Below are 26,122 nucleotides of genomic sequence, written 5' to 3'. Positions count from 1 at the left end.
TGACAGAGACCTTGGTGGGAACTGTCAGCCCTCTTACACGAGGCCTCTCCTGTGGCCTGGGCTTCCTTACAACATACATCGAGAGAGAGAAAGCATAAGCCAAATCACCTTTTGTGACCCAGCATCAGAAGTCACAGTGTCACTTCTTCTGGATTCAGCTAGTCAAGGCCATCTTGAAATCCTGCCCAGGCTCAAGAAGAAGGGAAATAGACTGCCTCTTCAGAGGAGTAGCTAGGGTCTGGAAGAGTCCATGGGACCAGAAATACTGCTGTGGCCATTTTTAGAAAACAGTGTCTGTCATACTTCCTCAGAGTGTGGGTAAACTCACTGAGTTAACACAACGTACTTAGAACTGTTGGTAGTTATGTGCTTGCTGTTAATGACTGATCCACTTATAGGTTTAGAATCACATGGAACCATCTTTCTGTGGCCAGCTTTTTCCTTTCACGGGGCCCCAAGCCAAGGATCTGTTATCTCAGACTCCAGACCAAGACTATGGCAACCCCAAGACGGGAGGAATTAAGGAGCATGCTCTATGTCCATGGCCTCAACGAGATATTCCTGCAACAGTGTGACTCCAGGAGGCTCAGGGTGAGTTCCCTTTTATCATTTCCTTGTAAAGGGTTTAAGAAACTTTGCAGCCGATTTAACCAAGATCATATACTTGCATATGTGCAACTGTGCCTTTATAGCAAGAGACCTGCAGAAAGATGTTCAAAACTGTTTGGAGCAGTGGTAGTATTTCGGTGGTTTTTCTTCTTCTATGGAATGTATCATGTCCCAAACTCCAAAGTACTGTTTTAGTTATGTAGGAAGGTGAAACCAACCTCTGAAGGGGTACATCATCTCTTAGGGTACTTGGATGAGGCTGAAACGGCAGGACAATAGGAGCTAAAAATCTTTTAGTTTCTGGAGAGGGACTGGATTATCTGTTGTTAGCAGTGCTGTGCGGATAGAAACTACATGCCTCCTGCGCTCTGAGTCACCAATATCAGGGTAGGCCAGGCAAACAGGCTCAGCTGGTATCTAATTGTTGAGTCATGTGTACATGCCCCAGGGGCTATCATTTCTTTAAACCTTCTATAATTTAGTTGCAAAAGAAGAGGCTGACTTTATACACTGTGCCAAGAATCTTCAATAGAGCTCATGTGCGCTCTGACATCCGTGAGGTGCCGTAGTTAGGGGGGACCTGCAGGACTGAATTCACGCCTGTGGAACTGGCTGAATGGAGTATCTCCACTGTCAGGCGGTATCTCCATGTGGCAGCTCTCATAGTCACGGAAGTTAAAAATCTAGGGCCAAACTCCTATGCTCAAAAACTAGCGGTTTTTGGTTTATGGCATCCCTTAATCCTGCCATGTCCACTGCGAGTCACTGTCGCCTCGTTTCCCATGCACTCTTGCTGTCCCTGAGCTTGGCGGGGTGCGGCTGTACCGTGAGTAGCTTCGCCTGGTCATGCTAGGGTTAAGCACTGGGAGTGCATACAAATACAGGGTTAGCATTGAGCCATCCAGTGTTAATTCAGGACATTTCCTTGGCTTTCTAGAGACATTTTAAGATTGTAAGTGAAGGCCTCTCACCTCAATCAGTCCCCATCTTCCAACTTCCCAGCTCAACTCCAGGCTCACTTGTTTTTCCCATCAAAGATTTTTTTAAAAGATTTTATTAAAGAGCTCGGGTGCACAAGTGAGGGGAGCGGCAGGCAAAGGGAGAAGCAGGCTCCCCACTGAGCAGGGAGCCGGACGCGGGGCTCGATCCCAAGACCCTGGGATCATGACCTGAGCTGAAGGCACTCTCTTAACCAACTGAGCCACCCAGGCACCCCCAACAAGCATTCTTATGTTGACCTGCGCACCAACACTTTCCTCTTCAAAAGTTCCTACTAAACGGAATCCATCTTTATGATGTGTTTCAAAAGGTTGTCCCTAATCAACCAATAAGCATTCAGGTGAGAATCTTCTACTTATTCACTGTATGTTTCCTTGTTATACTTTCTCTCTTCTCACTTAGGTTTAGAATGCTTTTTCCTTTGATCAGAAATGCTTGGTTTGAGTTGTTTCTCTACAACAGGGTTCTCCACACCAGGGCCCACAGGCCGAATCCAGCCCACTGCCTGTGTTTATAAAATGTGACTGGAACACAGCCCTCCCCGCTTGTTTGCTTATTGTCTATGGCTTTTACACTCCAGTCGAAGAGTCAAGCAGTTCCAACAGAGGTCTGCAAAGCCTGCAATACTACTGTTCCTTGAATCTGCTGACCTCTGATCTAGAGCAGCAGTTCCAGAAGAGGTGTTGGCTCCACAGAAAAAATAAATTAGGAAATGCTACTTTACAGACTAGAGCTGTCCTGGCCGTTTATGATGGCCTCAGCACGTCACAGGCTGCCGGGCCAGCTGCGGGGAGTACAGAAAGAAGAGAGGGAAGCTGGGAGAAGGCCACACTGAGAGGAGGCACGGACGGGAAGGGAGCCACGCTGGCACATGGCCCAAGTCTTCTAAAGCAGCCAGAGCGCCTGTGAGTGCCTGCAAACATCACACTGCTTCCCCCTTTCCTGGGCTCACTCTCTACCATATTGGAAATCAGTAAAAGTTGCAGAGTTTCTAGTTACCTCCAATGAAGGGGCTGTGTGAGTAGAAGCGACTACAGCAATGTTTCCGAGTTAAGACTTTTATTTTTTTCATGCCCAATGAGCCTGAGTGGTTGACGCGTACCCCTCCCCTTCCTGCCCCCGAGCCCCCTACTCTATGCAGAGGAATGTTGCCTTGCATGCGCTAGTGCAGACGGGCCTAGGCTTTGGCAGCTGCCTTGTAATGGGCCAGAGTGCGGGCAGAAGGGTCAGTGGCGTTGATCCACCTCGGCATCCAGTAATGGGTCAGCCAGTCGGCCCGGCCTGGGTAGTGGCGTTCAAAGATCTGACGGTAGTAATAGCCTTCTTTCGTTTTAGGAGTGTTGAAGGGAAATTTTTGGGCTGCCGCTGCCATCATGGCGTCATCAACCTGGAAGAGCATAAAAGCAAAATGGTGTTTTAAACGGCACTGAAACTCTGGTATTTATTGTAGCTTCACAATAACAACCAAAGATATGGAAGGGCAGGACTGTAATTGCGCAAGAGACCCTGGGAATCACCCTCCAGTTAGAAAATGCTAAAAATACCATAATCTACACAGCTGTAGTGACTTTTAAGGAATAGTTTTGTGAATACCTAGTAGATGGTGGCTCTGAGTGTTTTATTCTTTTACGCCTAATAACGTCTAGCCCCCAGCAGGTATGCAATAACGTGGCAAATGAAGGCCAGTGATGATGGGTACATCTCCTCGCTTGCTCTTTCAATTCAAGGTGCTACTACATAATCCTTCATGCTATTTAAATCTTATGAAATTCTTACAAAAGTATTGTTTACCGAGAATTTCTCCAACACACAAAACATGTAAACTAAACACAAAATGGGAATGGCGATTACAACTTTATGTACACATGGTCCTATTCCAGAAAATATTTAAGATATTATACCTGATGTTCAATATATTCCTGTAAAATCCTAAACCAGGAATTCTTAACTGAAGTAATTCCATCACTGAAGGCTTCCTTTGGCCGCCAGAGAATGTCTTTGGGAATCAGATTGGAGTCTTCAAATGCCTCTCTCAGGAGATGCTTTTCTATCCCATTCTGACATGAAAACAAAGGAACGTCAGTAAAAGTTCCAAATATATTCAATATCAATGGACTTTTTTTTATCTTGACTTGATTCACCTACCTTGGGAATTCTCATATCTGGTGGCAGAGACAAGTAATAGGAAGAAAATCGATGATCCAGGAAGGGGACTCTCAATTCAAGGCTTAAAGGGGGAAAAAAAATCTAAATCAAAATGGATTTAGCGCCTGTCCATTTAGATTCTCCTTGAGAGTTTCTTAGCAATTCAACCAGACTCTAAGTCATGTGAGGACAATAAAGTCATTTCTGCAGTCCTCCTGATTATCCTACACTACTGCATGAACACAGAACTCTTCATGCAAAACAGGATGTATTATCTCATCTACAGAGTGAGACAAACTGACAATAATTTTACTTTCCCTTCTACAATTAAATCTACATCTAAAAAGCAGAAAAAGGCAAGAATCATCAGTGACCTGATCGTAGAGAATGTACTTTTCCTATACCTCTCTGCCACAAAGTCTTTTCTAGGTGAGCCCATCTCTCTCATCTTATTAAAAACCGTAAGAATTCAAAACTGTTTACTAAATGACTAATTTACATATAACACTCAATATAAACGACTGATCCACAGTGTTTCATCAAAGGCCGCATCATGTTTCCTGAATCCTGGTAACTCTGGTTAGGACAAATGGATAGAATAGCTATGGCTTCAGTTCATTCCCCACACCATATTTTATTATTTTCCCATGTGAGTGTGATTTGGTAGAAGCTACTGACACATCTGATGTCGGCTGTCTATCACGTACAGTAAGTCTTGAATTCTCCAACATGACTAGCTACAAAGGCATCAGAAATGGTCTCCTAGAAACCTGTTATAACCTAGTCAAAGCTCTTGGATCTTCACTGCCCCGTGCCCATACACGCTTACCACAGCATCCAACAGGCATGCCAGACACTCAGCACCTGTTGCGTGGGGGCGTATAATCTTTACTTCTCTTAAAAAGTCTTAAAAACAGCTGCATCTGCCTCCCCCTCCGTTCTGAGGGCAGCAGAGTGGGGCTGTGTTTAAAGATAGAAAGTCAGTCTAAACCTAGTCCCCTCATCAGAGCCACAACAGCACTTTGAATGAGACGAGCTTTGTCTTCTCTAAAAAGTCCTACTTCGGGGGGGAATAAAGTCCTACTTTGCAACATATAACCAAATGAAAAAAATAATCAGCCATTGAGCTTTTTGACTTTTGAGGCTATCTTCATGACTGCTGCTCAAACTGCTGCGTTACCCGTGGGCAGCAGTTGTGCGGTCTGCCCGGAGCACGTCGAACAAGTAGAGTTCCTTCAGAAGCCTCTCGCTCTCCTCCTCGGCTTTTTCAGGAGAAGGAGCCTGTTTGACAGACAGGTGAAGTTACAAATACACCAACAGCTTTGCTTTGTGCACACTGAACAGGCTTTATTTCTCACTCTTTCCCACATTCCTGCTCTAAGGGCGGGTAAGACAAACAGCTAAAGAAGGTCTGGGGAGGGAGTCACTGCTTGCTACACCAGGCCTCCCTGCCCACCAAACGGTCAGTGTCAGGCAATAAAAGGGATACCGTGGGCAGTAACCATGCTGCCACAGGATAGTAAGAAATATCAGAACCACGATTCTCATGCTCAGCTGGTTCTGAAGAATGCAGATTATCTGACACCAGGAAGACTTCTTTCTCCCCCAAAAGAAAGACAAAGAAGACAGGATCTGGTTTCGTCATCTACCCCATAAGACACTCAAGTGTTAGGCCTGTAGTGAGAAGAAAGGCTAGCAAATAGTCCAATAGTGCACGTTTCCCAGCCTACCACCAACATCCCTCCGTTTCAGAACGCTTACCTTGTGGAAATAAATGTAACCCTGCGTCAGCTCATCTGAGCCTTCCCCGGAGAAGATCACCACACTATCTGTGTTCTTCCGAATGTACTTGGAAACCAAGTACATACCTTGGAAGAGACACAGAAACTGTTAATGACAACCTAACTCTCTACCAAAAATGCTTTTTGTTTGGCTTTTGGAAGCTACTAAGTTTTATTTAGATTGAACTCTGTGTTAATAAAGTAGCTTCCAAAATAATGACTTTTTATCTATAAGCCATTTTAACATACCTAATCCAAAGTTGTACTGTTACAATGAAAGAGCCCAAAATCATCCTATAATTTTCAACAGATTTTAAAATTGTAATGCTTTTAGACCAAGAATGTCCACCTTAAAACTTTGTTAAACTGAACAATGACAAATATCTAAAAAAAAAAAAAAAAAATCCTAACTTTCATACCAGTATCATTCTACAAAATAGGAGTGCAGAGTTTTGGTAGTTTAGTTCTGACTTTTTTCCTAAGATTGCCCATTTCACATATGGTTAAGAATACTATGTGAATTATTAAAAGATATCCATTGGTTCTGGCTGCCCATCCCTGTAAACCAGAATTGGTTCTTTACCATTTTTTTCATGATTGCCAATCTAGGGAGACTTTTTAGACATTTTTTCCTAATTGCCCTCTCAATGAAATATTACTGCCAGATATACCACATATCTGAGTATATACTATGGCCCTTTGGAGGGCCACTGACCACTGTAATACCTAAGGTTTTTTTTTTTTACCCTCCAAGAACCAATTTTTGTTTCCTTGAGGGCAATATCACCCCTGTAATAAAATTCTCATGCTCTAAACTTTGCAATGGAGGCTTACCAGATTCTGAGTCTCTTAAAAGAGAGGCATATCTAAGCCAGTAGCATATCAGAGGCTCAACAACATTGGTTCAGTCTGGTTTGGAGTGTACTTCCGATTTTGGGATATAGCCCCAGGACAAAACCAGTATTGCTTGCCGGGGAAAAATAGTTACTGACCGATAGGTCCTATGATAGAATAGTTACCAAAATACAGCATTCCTTACAGAAATTAGTTACAACACAGACCTATTTCTTTATATGGCCCCAGAAACTATATGCAGAGAAACTGGTGGCATGGTGAGGAATGTAGCAAATATGCATCTGCTCTTTGGAGAAATGTAAATACAGATCTTCCTTGACTTATGTCCCGACAAGTCCACTTAAGTTGAAAATATCAAAAATGCATTTAATTCACCTAACCTCCTGAATGTCCTAGCTTAGCCTAGCCTACCGTAAGTGTGCTCAGAACACTTACATTAGCCTACGGATGGGCAGAATCACCTAACACAAAGCCTGCTCTGTAACAGCGTATTAAATATTTCATGTAATTTATTGATACCATTCTAAAAGTGAAAACCAGGGGGTGCCTGGTGGCTCAGTCGGTTAAGCGTCGGCCTTCGGCGGGGGTCGTGATCCCAGGGTCCTGGAATCGAGCCCCGAGTCAGGCTCCCTGCTCGGAGGGGAACCTGCTTTCCTCCTCTCTCCCCTGCTTGTGCTCTACCTCTTGCTATCTCTCTCTCTCTCTAATAAATAAAATCTTTAAAAAGAGTGAAAACCAGTATCGTTTTGTGGGTATGGAGTGGTTTTAAGTGTTTCGGTGGTTGAACCTTGTGACCACTTGGCTGACTGGGGGCTGCAGCTCGCTACCACTGCCCAGCATCAGGAGAGACTGTCCTCCGCATGGTGCTAGCCCGGGCAAAGAGCCAAATTCAAAAGCTGAAGTACGGTTTCCACTGAAAGCATATTGCTTTCACACCACTGTAAAGTCGGAAGTTGTTTAAATGGAACCATGGTAAGTAAAGGACCGTCTGTAATGATACCATAAATGTGGAAGTGCGTGTGTTTATTCCTCTCCCTCCAAAAGAGATTGGGGGAATTCTTTTATTTATCTGAGAAAGAGAGAGAGAGAGCAAGAGCACAAGAGCGGGGAGGGGCAGAGGGAGAAGCTGACTCTCTGCTGAGCAGGGAGCCCGATGTGGGACTCAATCCGGTGACAGTCCCAGGATCATGACCTGAGCTGAAGGCAGACGCTTAACCATCTGAACCACCCAGGAGCCCTGACTGGGGGAATTCTTAAGTGGCCTTGTTTTAAAATATTGCTGATCTAGGAATCTTATTTGCATTCATTATTAAGTACTGTTTTCTTAACTGTAGTTTGAAATAATCTTTTAACCCTTATACTTTTTTCAGTATTAAAAATCTTTTTGATATCCTAAAATGCCTTACCTACTGAAGCACGAATTGTTGTAATATCATAAGTTTCCAAGGAAAATATGACTTCATCCAGGACCTGAATGCCTTCCTCAGAATTAAAGAGGACTTCATGGTGTTCGCTCCCAATGTGATTTGCCACCTGATTATTTAAGAAACAACCATATACTTGTTATTTAAAAGAACTGCCCTTGAGAAGGAAACATGACAGTTGCTCACAACGCATTTTAAGTTAACAACAGTGAAAAACAAATGGGCAATAAGGGGAAATGATTCTCCAGGCCACCACATACACAGCCACCCCCATCAGGTCTCCTGGCCTCCCCCAGTCTCTGCCCTGGCTCAGCTAAGAGGTAGACAGCCCATCAGCTCTTCCCACTCCAACACTTCAACCTAACTGTCCAGAGACTTCCAGTTAGCGTGCCCCCTACAACCCTAAGTTACCAGCCTCTTCTCTCTCGTCCAACAAGGCCCCGCTCTAACCTTGGCCCCCACTGGCCCTCTAGAAGCGCTTTACTTACATTCAGGATAGTATTCCTAAAGGAAATGCTGTTTTGGAGTCTTTCAGCATTGATCAACTTGCTTTGAGAGTGCACTCTAGCACTTTCTCATTCATTCTACATAAGTTCTTCCAGACTAGGAATAAGGTCTCCTAAACACTGAATATATGTGTACAACGTCCCCTCTGCCCATAATCTTAACACAAGGTGCTTTATATTAAAAAAAATAACAGCTATGTTCTATCCTATGTACTTTATATGAATTATATCCTTTCACCACAAAACTATCCCACAGTAGATACTGTTATTCCCATTACATAAATGAGGAATTACATGGTGGAGGTAGGATTTGAAACCAGCAGTCAGGCTCCAAAGCGTGCAGTCATAGCCACTCCACCACGCCCTATGTTCAAAAAGAATTATTATCTTAGAGTTTTTGTGAGGACTGCATGGGCCTTGGTAGAAGTACCCAGAGGACAGCATACAACAGAGTTGATATTCAACAGGCATTTCATTCCATTTTAATATATTTAATTTAAACTAATTACCTGAATCAATACAGGAGCATAAGCACAGAATCACTAATTACTGGCTTGATTTTTATACTAATACGTCTGTCTTAACTGCATAATGGGCAGAGACAGTGTCTTACCTTTCTAGCAGCCAGTAAATCAGTACTGTCTTCCATGCCAATTGCAAATGTCTGGAGAGGGTACTGAACGTGGGCCTCTTTTAGCTGCTTTAACAGGGTGGCAGCAACCAAACTGGAATCTAAGCCCCCTGTGAGCAAGACCGGAAGTATACGGTTATGTGCCTTGTGTGAGATAGGAACAGGCAGGATTTACAATCCTGGTAAGCTCCAAGATGAGAGTTTTACCATTTACAATCCTCAAGTTTTATAAACCGAAAATCCCCTTTAATATAAGAAAAATCTAACATATATAACCCAAGATAATGGTTGCAGTATTTGAATTGGTTAAAAAAAATCACTAGACATGATTCTAAAGAATGTTTGTTAGCTCATTCACCCCAGTAATTATGATGTAACCTGACGTTGCCCTATTACTAGGAATATTAAATGCAGCTTACAGAAAACATTTTCGCACTATAACGGAGAGAAAGATTAAATCATAAATATTTTATAGTCAAAACCTCAGGGATAGGTACAAATCATTTACTTAAATACATATTAAATATAATCAGGCTTTTTAACAGACTTCACCTGATAAAAGGCAGCCAATCCTTCTGTCTGTCATCAAGCGTTTCTTAATGGCATTGTCAAAAAGGATCCGGAGGTTGTTCTTCACAGTTTCTATCTCAAAACCTACAAACACATAAAGGCAACAGTTCCAGAAAATCTTGGGCTGAATCATCTACTGAAACGAGGTTCACAATCACCTGTATTGATCATGACGACGTGTGCTCAACCGTGGACTTTGCCCAATCCCAATGCGCCACGTCCACATTAAATAGGAAATAGCTCTTCAGGCTTGAACCATTCCAGTGACAGGAAAGTATCATTTTTTTCTCCTCTGGGGGAGACGGGTGGGGAACAGGCAGGTGGGCGTTCGCTCTAGTACCTGGGAACAGTTTCTCCACATTGTCATACAGGGCATGCAGAGGCTCATCTCTGCAGTGGTGATATTTGACCATTTCCACGGACGCAACTTTGCCATTTGGCTTTAAATCCAAAACTTCATAGTGTCCTGGGAGAAAGGGCTCCACTTTTAGAAAAGGAGTCGTGGAGTGCTTCAGGTTAACAAGACCTACGAATTCAAAAAGTTAATTTTACTCAAGATACAATTCACACTAACTTTCACAGTTAACTTACTATCCTCTAAATTCCTGTTTACTTTCCCTTTTTACTATAAACACATGTCCATTATATTGGCAAGATAGGGAAAAATGAACCCAATGCTACTATCCACTTACTAGAGGTCACAGTGGTACAGAGATGTACAGCAAGGCTACACTGATTCGTAGTAATTCCAAGCAACAGGAAAATCTCCAATGGTCAGTTTCTTCTCCCTAGCTGAAGTTTCAGATCAAGAAAATCTATTTTCTATAATAAATTATCTGAAAAGATACATGAAAGCAAGGAGATGGACTTGAAATTATTCATTTTACGATATCCTGGCAGTCATTTCTTCGACTGAGGTATTTTAAGAAAACAGCCATGGTTCCTGGACCTTTGACAAACAAAATGATCGACTGTGAGGTACTTTAAAGTCAGATATTAAGAAGTCAGGCTTCTACCCCTTAACTAGTTATTATATATTGTATGTTAATAGTATCATCTAAATTTCCTCAATGAGTTTTCATAGCAATAACCAACCTGACACCACCATGATCTTTGATACAAAATCGATGTTATATTGTAAATAGGAACAGCCTATCTAAATGCTCATTATGATTTACAATTTGAGTTTGTCAGCCCAGTAATCTGTCATACTGAATTCAAGGGCCAGACTGGACCCAGATCCCATCACTAGCTAGCAGACCTCAACAGAGCCATACAACCCTTATCGTGGATGAGGAGTAATTAAAAAGTTTTAGCCACGGAATACCATGAACAGATTAGTTTTAAATACATTATTCTAAAAGCACTGAGAAACAGTCACTTGAAAACTTCTGGACTGCCCACCACGGGATTTGCAAATACGATCTAGAGGAAAACACCAAACCAGAGCAATAATGAAAACCTACAGAAAAATTTTATCATTACCTTTAGCTTCTGAACACACAGCCAAAAATCCATCTTCTGTCATGGCTTTAAACAAAGGCCTGACTCCATAAGTATCTCTGCCCAGGAACACTTTCTTATTGGCAGTATCCAGTAAAATAAATGCGAACACCCCATCCAACATACAGACTGTTTGCTCAATTCCTCCTTTGTCGTACAGATGAAGGATTATCTCACCATCCACTTTGGTCTGGTATTCAAATTCAAAATGCTGTTGCATCTTTTAAAAGCAATAGCAAAATAAACGTTAAAATCTGTGTGCATTCACTAATAATTTTTCATGGCAAAGTTGGTTCAGTATTTCTATGTTCTATAAGCATACACTTCAGTAATCTAGAAGAATCATGGCATTACGAAAATATAACTTGTCTGAAGTCACAATTCTGCAAATTCTTTATAACATAAAGCTAAACCCGTGAAAGTTTTAGTTGCATTCTCGTGAATGCAATGTGTCCAAACAGTCATGTGGACAGATAGAAAGGCTCATTATATTTGTGCTATGTCTGTAATGCATACATATTTACATCTGTATGTAAGTGAAGCAAACAGGCTGCCCCCAGTTGCCATTACACTAAAAATTTGCTTCCACACTGTAATATTTTGACTTGGGAATATAGTATCAGCTAAGGTAGTTACAGTTCAAAGACCTGCCTATGAAAATGGAAAGCAAAAGGACAAACACAGGGGCGCCTGGGTGGCTCGGTTGGGTAAGCATCTGCCTTCGGCTCAGGTCATGATCTTGGGGTCCTGGGATCAAGCCCCACGTTGGGCTCCCTGCTCAGTGGGAAATCTGCTTCTCCCCCTCCCTCGGCTGCTCCCCCTGCTTGTGCGTGCTCTCTCTCTCTCCCTGTCAGATAAATAAATAATTTAAAAAAAAATCTTAAAGACAAACATAGTTGGTACTGCTCCCTGACAAGTAGATGATTCCATCACAAAGATAAAGACACATGGTCTAAACAAAGGTGCCGGCCCCCAGGGGAGGACTGCAATATTCAGTCCTCCTACCACTGCAGTGGCATTAAAGCTACTTCTCACTGAGACACAGAATGACCGGGGAGCGTTAGTAGCCCACATGCCCCACAGGCACAGCACAGTGACGGTCACGACCACACCGAGCGCAGAGGCAGAGGGTTTGATTACATCACACCCGGACCCCATGGCTCTCCATCACCACTGCGAACCGTGAGGGGGAGAAGTTCTTGGAGTGCTCTTTCTGTGAACTTACTCGTATTTGGTTCACACTAACCAAATGAGGTGGAGATCCTGGATACATTTAAACATTTAAAACATGCTTTTAAAATTAAAGGACTAAATCTATGTTTGTATACGTATGACCCATGAACATGCTTCACAATCACACTCACTCTATGATTGTGAAACTTCTGTCTATAAGCACTCACAGAACAACCCAAAAAATGGGCTTTGGCTGCCTCCAGTGACTATAAAGCCACTTCCTGTTCCCCTCTCCCTACTCTGAGACAGGATCAGGGGAGATCCTGTCACTAGCAGGTGGGGTTTGGAAGCAGTCTTCTGACCCTTCTGGGCTCAGGCATTTGACGGATGAATGTACCCCACAGCATTCAGTGACTTCAGTGAGCAACAGCTTCCCCATCTATCTCCCACTGCACCAAGTCAGCACGGCTCCTTAGCTAAACCTTGCAGGTAATTTATTGGTTAAGGATGTCCATGCACCACTTTCCACTCTCCTGAACGCACGTGGGTAAAAGCTGCACTGGAATAAAAGCCCGTCTCTTGCCCCCATCCAGAAATCACACTGCCCTCTCACTTGCCAACCGGCAAGCCCCTGCTGCTCCCCACAGAGAGATTCCTCTCTACCCCAGCCTTTACACTCAGAGTCCTCTCCTTCATTTCTTCCTCCTCCACGCCCAGCACACCTTCAGCTGTATTTTATTAGGAGTAAATTTTCTTTTTGTTAAAAAAAAAAAAAAAAAAAAAAAGGAGGGACTTTGGAGTTTATGTTGCCGTGCACTTTGTATAAACCTAAAACAGCCATTCTCCTCTTGTGACACATTTCTGGCTGCTCACGCTGCATAAGCTTAGATAATTGGTAGAAGCAATGGAATGTCTGTGCTTTTGAAAATACAACATATTTGACTAATTTAGACGAAAAGTACTTCTGAAATATTTTACCATTTTCTAACTTTTAAATAAAATACATAAAAGCAGCAATGTTTTCAAGTAAAACAAGGTATTTTCTATCTGCTTTAGGGTAAAAGTCAGGTTAATATTGCCATAATCCAACCCAGCACTCTCATGCATATGGTACTAGCTTGGCTTAGTAAGACAGAAGTCTTAATTATTCCCTTCCTGTACTCACTAGTGTGAAATCCATTCTTATTTTTCCTGTTCACCGTGTCACCTCCAAGCACCTACAAAAAATGATCCCTGTGTCTAATATGCCCTTAAGAAATGTATGAAAGGGATCTGCTGGTAACTATAAAAACTTCTCAAATGAGAAGCTTATTATTAAGAGTATTCCTATAAGCAGACAACAAACAATAGCAAAAGCCATCGTCCAGAGATAAAAATGTCCAAAGGGTGGCTAGGACATGAAACCCTACCCGTGAATGATTGACGTGACATAGCAAGAGTCAAAAAAAAAAAAAAAAAAAAAACAAGAAACATAACAATTAAATGTATGAAGTGTGAATGATATCTGGCTTCAAACAAAACAGAGCAGCTACAAAGATATTCTTGGCAGGGGCGCTTGGTGGCTCAGTGGGTTAAGCATCTGGACTCTTGATTTTGGCTCAGGTCATGATGTCAGGGTCGTAAGATGGAACCCCGTGTGGGGTTCCTTGATGGGCATGGAGTCTGCTCCAGATTCTCCCTCCCTCTCTGCCTTTGCCCCTCCCCCCTTCTCCCTCTCAAAAAAAAAAAAAAAGATATTCTTGGCACACTTGCAGAAATTTAGTATGAACTGAGTATTTATTAAATGGTATTACTGATTCTTAGGTTTAACAGTATTGGTGTTAGGTAGAGGAATGTCCTAATTTTTAAGAGGTAAGTGCTTATATATTTAGAAGTAAAGTGTCACAGTATCTGTAGTATACTAAGGTGATTCAGCCAAAAAATGAATGCCTTGGTATATATACAGAAAGAGAAAAATAAAGCAAATGTGGCAAAACATTAACAGTTACACAATCTCGGCTCTCATTATTCTGTTCTGTTTTATATGTTTGAAATTTCAAAATTAAAAGCTGGGGAGGAGGGTGACAAAAATTACTTGGAAATTTTAGATTAAAAAATGTATGAAACGCTAGCCAAATAATTCCAGATTGGAAGGCTCTCAGCCAATGTGGCTTCCTGGGGTCCACCCACTCACCACTCTCATCCTGAGTAAGCTTTCCCCAAGATTAGAAAGCTGTTCCAATGTTAATGCTTCTAGAAAATTCACTTCCTGCACTCTGTTGCATCTGGCCACCCTTCTGTCTTGTGGTTCTGTTTAAGTGCAGTATGCAGACACAGGCAGCATTATAGAAAGGCTCCAAGTAGGACGACCTCCAAACTATTAAACTCTATACCTACCCTAAAATCCTCCAGTCTCACAGCTCTTAGAGTGATATTCCAGCTCCTTACTAAGTCCTGCTTGATTGGGTCCTGCCCATCCTCCCAACCCCACCTTGCCCACCTCACTCCTTGCTCACATCTGACAACCCCAGGGCTGCTTCCTGCCTCAGGCTTCTATGCATGCTATTCTCTGCATGAAAAGTTCTTCCCAGCCCCGCTAGTTGGTCACGGTCCATTAGGTCTCGGTTCAAGTGTCAGTTCCTCCAGAGGCCTCCTCTGACCACGTTTACCAACACTGGATCTCCCATATCATCCATTTTTTCAGAATATCTATCATATGTACAATGATTTTTTGGTCTTTGATTTTTAATGGAATAAACTCCATCAGAGACCTACCTCTCATACTTACTATGCTATGCCCAGCACCACACACGGGCTCTAATAAATGTTCAAATTCATAATAGGAAAAAAAAATGCTGAGCGTTAAAGAACTGTAACCCTCGATTTTTCTCATGACCAGCTCATTTGACCTCTTTGTGCATCAGTGCATCATCTTTATAATTGGAGCAAATGAGACAATGAACGTGGAAACTGTCTGAGAACTAAAAACAAAATACATAAAAATTATAACCAACTAGCTCCGAGGTTTAATCACATTCAGATACCTTCTGGTTTTGTTTTATTTACCTTCTTGTGGTTATAGATTTCACCGTTGTAACAGAGCCACAAATAAGGATATTTCTTTACTCGAATTGGCTGCATTCCAAACAGCTGGTCAACCACCGCCAACCGATGAAATCCAAAGCAGCAGTTGGTGTATCCATTGACATTCTCAAAACGAAATGCATCTGGACCCCTATGTGCAATCTTCATAGCACTCAGGCACTGCACAGAGAGGCAGTCATCACTGCCAAAGAGGGCCCAAATCCCACACATGGTGCAATGGAGCTACGGTCTTTCTATAGAGAAAAGAGCAGGCCAGTTAAATATTCAATATACTCAATCCAAGTCTGTATTAAATCTTGATTCCAAAAACTGGTATAAACCACTTCAAAGACTGACATTTAAACTATCTTGTCTACAGCAATTTTCCATTAGGTTGGCAGGGACACAGGAGTCGAGAATGATTTAATTTACGTACAAGTATTCAGAAAAGATGTGTGACCTTTCTATCCAGCCAGCGGTAGCAGTTTGGCACCCCATCAAAGCCTGCCATCTCTCTCATCTTGGGATTTGGCCAGCTAGAGCTGGGGGGGGGGGGGGGTCAGGCCACATTTGAGGTTTACTTCCAGAAGAGACAGATACATATGCAGGCTGGCTCCAACCTAGTGAGAGATCCCCATCCCACTCTCTCCATCTCAGGACCTCAGAAGCCCTCAAAAATCCAAGAGACTCCCCATATTACTACTACAGTCCCCTCTCGGGTCTCTTTGACAATTAAAAGCCCTGTCTTTACCTTAACGAACTGCACATCGAGTCTAGCAGGTAAAAAAGATCATATATACCACTCAAGTGTTATGTTAAGATATACAGTTATTATAAGCATTTCACAACTTCTCGCTTACCTCTAAGTGATTTATTCAAACGTGATGAAAGAAATTCTAAAGAGGAAAAAGAAAGGCATGTTATCCGATATCAGGTATCTTAGCTGTGTAACAAAAAACCATTTTAAGTTGACAGAAATATATAAAATTTGCCATCTAAATGTCCTAAAGGACAAAAATGTTCTTAAATATTTTTGCCTCAAAGTTGTCTTGGTTCATGAGAAAGCAAAGTAGGTGTGACATCAACAGCAACAACATCTCTGAAAAACAACTTGGCTATCCCTATAGGCCAAAAAACAAACAATTCCTACGAATGTTACCTTGCAAGTTCATATTCTCAACTGTGAAATAAAGGGCTGTTTTATTTGAATGCTGCCAGCTCAAAAGTTATTTTACCAAAATATCTCAAACTTAAGAACTTCTTTGGGTATCTTTAATGCAAATTTGCAGCAAATACCTAATTTGGACAAAAATCACTGAAAGAATACATACATGCAAGTTACACCAATCACTTTGGGCAATCCTCTGAGGGGGGTTGTATCTAAATGAACCAAAGCTTTGTTTAGCCTTTTAATGAAAAGACCACATCAAACTAATGAAAAATAACAGTGACTCAAACAACTTGGAAGTGGAAGTGGCACATGTTCTATGCAGTCCCTTCCCTGCACTTGGCCTAATAGCCTCTAATGAGATATCTGAGATTTAGGGGGGAAATACACTTAGATTGAAGTGAGAAGGCTACTGAGAAGCCATGTATCTTTCAACTCTATACCAGTTAAAAAAGGGCTGAGAAAGTGCTTTGAAAATCACAAGGGGTCATTAGTGAATCATTTACCTAAGTCTTCCTAATGCCACTTAGTGAATCCCATTATTAAGCCTGCTAAAAGGAACACACTTTTAAGCACTAAAATAGAGTGGAAAGAAGGGGAACACACATTAGTGAAGCACACTTATCTTCTCCAGCAGGAAAAAGCAAATTAAAACTATCACCTATTTTTGTTGGAATCGGGCTCACTTGCAAAGGTCCTACTTGGAATGTTTTTCCTACTGCTATTACCTGTTCCCTGTAATTTTCTCTATTTCCTCATAAACTTTTAGAACAGTGCTGTCCAGCAGAAATGTAAGCTACATATGGAATTTAAAAAATACTAGTAGCCCCATTAAAAAAGTAAAGAGAAAAAGGGAAGATAACTTTAAATATATTTTAACACAACATACCAAAAAAAGTATTTCAACAGTAAACAGTATAAAAAGTTATGCACAATATACTTTACATTGCCTTTCTCTATTAAATCATCAACATCTGGTGTGTTTTACACTTACACCACACCTCCATTCCGACTAGCCAGCATTTCAAGTTCTCAATAGTTATGTGTGGGCTGAATTGGACAGTGCTGCTTCCGTGCATTCGATTTCGATGCTGCTTACCAAATAAAAACTTCACCATATTGTTTTATTTTTACATTAAGTATCAGCAACCAACTCCTGGACAGGTTCAAGACCTAAGTTACTTTTAATTAATCTTACAGCAATGCGGTCAATGAATGAAAAAAAAGCATTAAGAGTGCTTCTAAATTTTTAGTCAAGGCACTCAGGACAATGGCCCATGAAGAAATACTATAGGCCAAGGGCCCAGCAGAAAACTGTCCTTTTATTCAAAATATTAAGAGTAATCTGAAACCAGCCCTACAGAATAGGTATCTATTCAGAAATAAGTATTAATTCTTTCACTTTTTTCCATACCACCCCTGCCTGTCGCCCTGAACAGATCTTTTCTAGGCGGGGTTTGTTCATCAAGTCACTTGTTGAGTCTTGCAGTCTTGGGGGGGGGGGGAGGATGAGGGAGCGAAAAGGGTGGGGGGGGCAGCAAAAGGTGAGGGGCTGAGTACAGACCCTTAGGCTTTGACCTACAGGCCGACGACCGGGACCAAGCGACTGTGCGGCCTGAAACTCCGACTGCAGCCCAGCCACGTGCACGCTCTGCTCGGTCCACCGCAGGGCACCCGGACTGCGAAAATTTCCACAGGCTTCCACGCAATATAACAAAAAATTGTGAAATTTACAGGGGCCAAGGTGGGCCGCAGGCAGGCCTCCCCTCCGTCTTTCACTTGACCCCTCCCTCCGAAAACTAGACCCTAGGTCTTCCCACTCAGCTCGCTCCCAGGTGCGCAACAATCGGCCCCGCCCCCTTGACCGGCAAGAGCCGCAGAGCAGGCAGGCGCCTGCATCCGCTTCTGCCCACCAGTTTGCCGGCGAGACTGCAGCGCCACCTCCTCCTCCTCCTCCTCCCCTTCCCCTCCCCCTCCCCTTCCCCCTGCAGGGGCGGCCCCGGGGCAGGCTAGGAGGACGCTACGCAGGGCATCAAAGCTTGGCTTACCTGGGCTCCGACAAATGGAGTGAGGGGCGAGGCCAGGTAGGAGCTGCAGATCGCGGCGGGGCGGCGGCCCTCCTCTGACTTTATGCGGGCCCAGCTCCTGTAATGCTTGAGGGAAGTTTCATCATGTCTGTGAGGACCAACCAGCGCGCAGGGGCGTGGCCCACAATGCAAGACCTTGGCTGGGCGGAGGAGGAGCCGGGAGCAAGGAGGAACTGCTCTGTTCTAGCTCTTTAAAGTGTTCGTGCACCTGCTGAAGGATAGCCTCAGAGGTCTAGCCAGGAGCCCCGCTGACACCTAGGGTTACCTTACCTGCTGTTCTGACAATTAGGGGGTCTTCTGCACTTGGTTTGTTCTTTGGGAAATCCTCACCAAATTGATTGCAGTATCCCCTCTGCCCCAGATCTCCCTCATATCCTTTCTTGCAAGGCGTACAGGTATCCACTGTTTTCTAAAGTTCATGTTATGCCGCTTTGCTTTTACAAAAGACCCACGTTAGTACCTGTTTTGCTACCTGAAAGAAATCCAAGGAGAATTTTTGCTTTTAGGGGAAAAGGCGAGAAACGAAAATAGCGTTCAGTATTTATTTTGCCGCCAGCCATTACAGAGGCACCATGGATGGAGCAGCAGGAAGGGCGCTGCCACGTTCCTTCCCCAGAACTACACTCAGCGTCAAGGTGCCATAGCTTTGAACAATGTCTATGAGCATCTGTGCTTCATCTCCGTTTATTTTGTGTATTCATTAGCAGGATGTGTCCTAAGGTATCAGAAAGGCCTAAGAGAGGTTATTTTTTGGGTCTGAGAAAACTCAAATTTTCCATGTAAATTCATGATAACTGCTTCTTCATTTTATGTCATTTCAGCCTATAAAATGTTTCAGAGGAACACTCTACTTTGAGATAACAGGGAAACCTGTACTTTAGTTTCTCCTTAACTACTAAGAGAGCATCTGATACATAGATGTGGATAAAGAAATATCTGTTCTATCAACAAATAAGGGGGCAGACGGGAATAGCTGGAAGGATATCATCTTTTTATTAACTATGAGGTAGAGTTCACTAGGTCTTCTACCTCAGGCATAATTAAATTTCTCCTTCCTCTGGATATACAGCTCAGTGTATTTATATTTTGTGTTGGATCGTCCTTAAACTTGTGATGTGTTATATTCTCCTTCAACTAGATTGTCACCTTCCTGTTTGTGTTGACTTCACCTTTTGAGTCTCATTATCAGCTCAGTGGATACCACTAAGTAGACTCTGAAACCTGTATTCAATTCAGTTCGATTCCTCATCATATTTTGTCATTGACAAACATCACTTTCAGGAAAGGATGGAGTTCCAGTCTGAATTTTACCACTAACTACTTCTGTGACCATAGGTATGTCCTAGAAGCTCTCTAGGTTTCCATCTTCGAAAGGAAACTAGAGATTACCAGGGTCGTTCGAGCCCTGAAGTTCTCAACATTGAAGTGATGAGCATTCTTTAGAGCCATAGCACCCAAGAAGGAGATTTGTTTTATCCCCACAATATCAATCTGTCTTTTTGAAACTCAAAATAACTTTGCAATCTGGATAGTTTTATATCAGGCCAGTTAGAATTATCCAAATTCACTCACCTGATACTTGTAGATCCAGGACATGAAATTGGGTTTGCCTGGGTCCGCAGGACATGCTCTTCTGGTCACATTCTGCCTGTGGACTAGCGGGACAAGAAGAGCTGGCTCATACCAGAGGCGCTGACAGAAGAGCAAGGAGCTGACATAGCCTCTCTTATTTTTGCTAAACATGCATGGTTTACATTCAGGATTAAATATACTTTCTTTTCCGGATTTCATCCCCACTCCTATATTGGAGCATTACCCTAAAATTAGACCTTTTTCCTTTTTATTATCTGTACTGAGTGTTTGAAAGGGAAAACTCTCCATTTTAAAGGCATCATTGAACTGGTACCAGTACTCCTCTCAAATTTGTTATGCAGTACAGGGCAAGAGTTGTCTTCAGAAACCCATTTTTTTCTTTTTAAAATGTTTTAATTTAAACCCACTTAGTTAACATACATTGTTATATCAGGTATACAATATAGTAATTCAACACTCCCATATATCACCCTGTGCTAATATATATATAAAACACCCTAATATCTACTTATCCCATCCTCTCACCCACCTCCCCTCTGGTCGCCATCAAATTGTTCTCCATAATTAAGAATCTCTTTCTTGCTTTGTCTCTCCCCCTCTTTTTTCCCTTGCTTGTTTCTTAAATTCCACATATGAGTGAAATCACATGGTATTTGTTTTTCTCGCTTTAGCATAACACTAACTCCATGTCTTTGCAAACGGCAAGATGTCAATCTTTTTTATGGCTGAATAATATTCCATTGTATATATACCACATCTTCCTTATCCATTCATCAGTCTATGGACACTTGGGTTGCTTCCATATCTTGGCTATTATAAATAATGCTGCTACAAACACAGGGGTGCATGTATCCCTTTGAATTCTTGTATTCTTTGGGTGAATACTCAGTAGTATGATTGCTAGATCATAACGTAGTTCTATTTTTAATTTTTTGAGGAACATCCATACTATTATCCACAGTGGCTGCACCAGTTTGCATTCCCACCAATAGTGCACGAGTGTTCCTTTTTTTCCATATCCTCACCAACAGCTGTTGTTTCTTGTGTTGTTGATTTTAGCCATTCTGACAGATGTGAGGTGGTATCTCATTGTACTTTTGATCTGCATTTCCCTGATAAGTGGTGAATATCTTTTCATGTGTCTGTTGACCATCTGGAGGTCTTCTTTGGAGAAATGTCTGTTCTTTTGCCCATTTTTAAATTGGATTATTTGGTTTTTAAGGGTGCTGAGTTTTACAAGTTCTTCATATATTTTGGAAACTAACCCTTTATCTGATACATCATTTGCAAACATCTTCTCCCATTCTGTAGGTTGCCCTTGGTTGATGGCTTTCTTCACTGTGCGGAAGCTTTTCATTTTGATGTAGTCCCAATAGTTTATTTTTGCTTTTGCTTCCCTTGCCTCAGGAGACCTATCTTGAAAGAAGTTGCTATGGCCTATGTCAAAGAAATTACTGTTGGTGTTCTCTTCTAGGATTTTTATGGTTTCACATCTCACATTTAGCTCTTTAATCCATTTTGATTTTATTTTTGTGTATGGCGTAAGAAAGTGGTCCAGTTTCTTTCTTTGGCATGCTGCTGTCCAGTTTTTCCAAAGCCATTTGTTGAAAAGACTGTACTTTTCCCATTGACTGTTCTTTGTTTTGTTGAAGATTAATCGACCATATAGTTGTGAGTATATTTCTGGATTTTCTTTTCTGTTCTATCGATCTATATGTCTGTTTTTGTGCCAGTACCGTACTGTTTTGACTACTTCAGCCTTGATATTTAACTTGAAGTCCAGAATTGTGATGCCTTCAGCCTTTTCTTTTTCAAGATTGTTTTTGTTATTCGGGGTCTTCTGTGGTTCCATATAAATTTTAAGATTGTTTTAGTTCTGTGAAAAATGCTATTGGTATTTTGATAGGGATTGCATTAATTGTGTAGATTGCTTTGGGTGGCATAGACATTTTAATATGTTCTTCAAACCATAAGCATGGACTATCTTTCCATTTTTTGTGTCATCTTTGATTTCTTTCATCAGTGTTTCATAGTTTTCAGAGTACAGGTCTTTCACCACTTTGGGTAGGTTTATTCCTAGGCATCTTATTATTTTGGGTGCAATTATAAATGGAATGGCCTCAGAAACCAATTTCTAAGGTCTCAAATTTCTTTATAAAATACAAACCAAGTTAATACACAAAGCCAAAATATATTAGTGGGTCCTAAACATTTTAAGTAGAAGATTCCTTTTTAGAATCACAGAAAAGTTTCTCTTGACCTGACCCCACAAGAATAGTGTGTTTTTAGTATTCCTTTGATAGAGAAAACATAGCACCAGGATTAAACACAAAACAAAACAAAACCCAAAAAGATATCAAGACTTAATACCAATACTTAATTTGTATTTTATTAAGTCACATCAGCACCAAATTGATAAATAGTAAAATGTGTAAGACATACTAAGATCAGACTATGATCAATGCTTATGGAGTACACAGGTTTGATATCCCTCTATGATACACTCCCAACTTGTTTACAGACTGCCTAGAATATAAATTCCACATGGAATTTATGGTTTCACATCTCACATTTAGCTCTTTAATCCATTTTGATTTTATTTTTGTGTATGGTGTAAGAGCACATAGTGAACACTTAGTAGTTGACAGGCGAGAGCAAAGATTGTAGATGACTAAGTTCTAAGGATCCTTATTTCCCTAAAGTCTTTAGCAAATTGTAATTTTGCTATATGCTAATCTACCTAATAGGCCTGAAACATGAGAACAACCTGGGAAAGGAGGTCTTCTATTCACATTTTACAAATCTAAAACTAAGAATCAGAGAAGTTGAAGGATTTAGCCAAACAGTCTGGATTACATCATCAAACACTGTATAAAACCCAGAGCCCATTTCTTTTACACCCTGTCTGTAGTGGAAGACAGGTACTTGGTATGTTATCTAGTGTTGTTGGTTGTTCTGAGTACCTTCTACCTGTACACGCAGGGCCACTCCATCCTTTCCCACTTCACTTTGTGTCCTGACTCCCTTACCCTCCTCTTCTCATGGAAGTGTCCAAAGGGAGACACAGAGGATAGAAGGGAGAAGTTTCAGGGTAGTTCTTCCTCTGACTTCTTCACTACAAAATTCCTCTCCTAAAGCCCACAGCTTCTGCCACTGGCCTCCATACCACCTTCTTCTCAGATTCCAGCAACTGTTCCTTCCTCTTCCCCTACCTCTTCCCCTTCAAGCCTACCCCTAGGGTACTGAACCATCTTGCTTTTCCTTTATCCTGCCCACACTTCTGTAATTACTGTCAATTAGAGTGTGACCTCTGCTTCCTATCAGAACCCTATCCAATACATCAATCTAGGATATAATGGAGAATGCTCTGCATTTAACTAGAGTAGAAAATGATTCATATCCTCTCTTAGTTTTTGGACACAAATGAGAACTAAATTATGTTGGCCTATTTTCCCACATCTTACCCACCCCTGTATTGAAACCTCACTCTAAAAGGAGCCTGGGAGCATTTAACATTTTTTGACCTGAGTCACTGAAGAGTCACATAAAACCCTCCTTTGTGAAGTAAAATCTTTAGGCTAGTTCCGCATCCCAAAAGTGTAACTGACGACACAAAATTGCACTTGCTCAGCCCTGAGAGCATTCAAGTTTTTAAAATTCTTTTACAGAACTACTAAATTGGTTTTTCTCAATGTGTTTGTTTTTGGATATTTTGTAGATTGATTCATTTTCTAAAATTAAAAAAATATGTAGTAATAAGACAACCACATAATGGTTGCTCTCCTTTGTTATTCATTGATTGAAAAATGTACATAATAGTAAAGAAGCTTCATTGATATTAAAATACCTTAAAATAAGGTTGCATTTTATTCAACCCAATATACCTTTGTAAAAGTGTTTGTCAATGAGTTTGATATGTTTATTGTCTATAGAAAATGCCATAATACCACTCAGGTTTGCCAGCCTATGTCCTAACTCCAAAGCTATCCAGGACCCCATGACTCACATGTTAGATAACACTGAATTAGAGTTTCAACCAGTTTACAAGCCCATCCCATCTCACCCTCTAAAATAGAAAAAGCTTCCAAGAGTAGGCCACATGGTTAGCAGTTCCCTAAACACTAGATGAATTGTCAGCAATAGTGCCACTTTTAGATCGAGCTTTCCACTGGACATGACCTTGCTCACTCAGGGAAGAATTTAGGATGACACCATGGGTGAGCTCTCAAGGTACAGGATGGAGTCAGAGGGAGACACAAATATAGCTGTAGCCTCCATCTGATCTCTTGCCCTGTCCCATAAATGTTAGCCATGGGCCTTCTCAGCAGCCTGTGATTCTATTTCTCTGCTGTTTGACCTATTTTTTATGACTTTTTTAAAATCAGGTGTTGAAATGCAATTTGAAATAGGACTTCTGATCTTTACTGCTATATCCTCTACTTTTCTTCTAATTTCATAGAATCCCCCTGATACCTACATTTAAATCTGCAGATTAAACAGTAATACAGAAAATTCTGAAAATTCCAAATTCCAGAAAAACTCATCTATCATGATACTATTTGATTTGTCATACTAGGGTATGTTACTTAGCCTCAGGACAACAAAAAAGGGAATATTAACACGGGTTGTGTGCATCTGTGTTTTGTAGAACCACAGATTTCATAACACTGGAAACTACCCTTTCAACAAAACATTTAGGTAGTCCCAAACACAAGAAGACTGGTATATAAAAAGAAATAAGAAAACACTGGTAAAGCTGAAAAAAATTAGTCTCTCCTCTGAAAGCCTAAAAACTTCCTGGGAAGTTCCACTAATTTAGAATAATAATTGATTTAAAGGAGACTAGAGTACATTGAACGTAGAAAACACTATTCAGAGTTGACCTTGCACAGCAGATGACGTGAGCAGAGACTGAGATTTAAGATAATAATAGTCATTTACTGAGTACCTCCTAGCTGTAACATATTTCATATAACTTTCTACTTTGTATACTAACCATGGAGAATATCCTTCTTTTGACAGTTGAAGAAGTGGCTCAAGAATATAAATTAAGATACCCAACACCAAACTGTGTTGCCTCAACCCCAGCATGATATCTTGAGAACTTCCATGCCTACCCCAGAAGTTGCTCAGCAAGCCAACCAGGTAGAGAGAGTCCTTCCAAGAAATGGCAGTAAGACATGGTAGGTCCCAGTGTGTCCCTAAGGACAGCTAGAGAAAGTACAGTTGACCCTTGAACACCACTGGTTTGAACTATGTGGATCCAATTATATACAGATTTTTTTTTTTACAATACAGTACTGTAAATGTATTTTTTTTAATGATTTCCTTAACATTTTCTTTTCTTGAGCTTACTTTAAGAATACAGTATGATTCTTATATGATACAAATAACTTACAAAATACGTGTTAATCAACTATTTATGCTATTGATAAGGTCAGCAGTAGGCTATTAGTAGGTAGGTTTTGGAGTTAAAATTTATACCAGATTTTCCACTGTGTGGGGCAGTCAATGGCGCTCCTAAGGCCTACGTTGTTTAAGAGTCAATGGTACATAGAACAAGTGGGAAAAGGAAAGAGAAGCCGAGAAAAAATAAACAAGATGAATTAAGTATATCAATGATGATAAATAAGCGCTATGGAAAAAGAAAAGAAATTGGGGGGGATTACAATTTTTAGAAGAATTTGTACTTACAGGCCTCTGTTTTCTCTAAGAAATAGAAGAAAGGCACATTGTCTTTGGTACTAAAAGGTTTGGGATGTGGTGACGGTGAACTTTGAAATAACAGCCAAATGTCAACAAAAGTTGATGAGGGGGAAAAAATGGTTGGGCAACGTGGAGATCCAGCACAGGAGGACACCATAAACATGCATGTGACTGGGGCAGTAAGGGAGGGCACATTCTCCAACTACATGGGGCAATCCAAGATTTGGGGCAAGGCCTGGAGGGGAATGGATCCAGGCTCTGGGTTGGGCAGCGCATGTAGAGAACACAGGTAAGACGGCATGGGAATGT

At 41.4% G+C, this 26,122-nt stretch overlaps 1 protein-coding gene across 6 annotated transcripts in view; it reads right to left on the bottom strand.

Annotated features, from left to right (window-relative positions):
* Nucleotides 1–2,632: 2,632 nt before the first annotated feature.
* The window catches only part of ASNS (asparagine synthetase (glutamine-hydrolyzing)), a 149,911-nt gene continuing 126,421 nt past the window's right edge, over nucleotides 2,633–26,122 (bottom strand). For 2 of the 6 annotated variants that reach the window (XM_087861055.1, XM_087861057.1), the window contains 14 exons: nucleotides 20,087–20,169; nucleotides 18,476–18,986; nucleotides 16,120–16,155; nucleotides 15,242–15,513; nucleotides 11,006–11,243; nucleotides 9,861–10,046; nucleotides 9,503–9,604; nucleotides 8,933–9,060; nucleotides 7,796–7,922; nucleotides 5,515–5,621; nucleotides 4,934–5,034; nucleotides 3,754–3,835; nucleotides 3,510–3,665; nucleotides 2,633–2,995 (listed from right to left, as the gene is read on the bottom strand). In XM_087861055.1, coding sequence (XP_087717181.1) covers nucleotides 2,786–2,995; nucleotides 3,510–3,665; nucleotides 3,754–3,835; nucleotides 4,934–5,034; nucleotides 5,515–5,621; nucleotides 7,796–7,922; nucleotides 8,933–9,060; nucleotides 9,503–9,604; nucleotides 9,861–10,046; nucleotides 11,006–11,243; nucleotides 15,242–15,490 — 1,686 coding nt within the window. In that variant the 5' untranslated portion in view covers nucleotides 15,491–15,513; nucleotides 16,120–16,155; nucleotides 18,476–18,986; nucleotides 20,087–20,169 and the 3' untranslated portion in view covers nucleotides 2,633–2,785. Of the gene's footprint in view, nucleotides 2,996–3,509; nucleotides 3,666–3,753; nucleotides 3,836–4,933; nucleotides 5,035–5,514; nucleotides 5,622–7,795; nucleotides 7,923–8,932; nucleotides 9,061–9,502; nucleotides 9,605–9,860; nucleotides 10,047–11,005; nucleotides 11,244–15,241; nucleotides 15,514–16,119; nucleotides 16,156–17,991; nucleotides 18,126–18,475; nucleotides 18,987–20,086; nucleotides 22,475–26,122 lie in introns of those variants that run through there. The other 4 variants (XM_087861056.1, XM_045793195.2, XM_087861054.1 and 1 more) reach the window with 4 other exon arrangements.

Source organism: Ursus americanus, chromosome 3 (assembly GCF_024610735.1).
Source record: "Ursus americanus isolate L20-20 chromosome 3, mUrsAme1.1.p, whole genome shotgun sequence".
In the NCBI taxonomy this organism is placed as follows: Eukaryota; Metazoa; Chordata; class Mammalia; order Carnivora; family Ursidae; genus Ursus; species Ursus americanus.
This window is presented reverse-complemented; position numbering and strand designations above follow the sequence as displayed.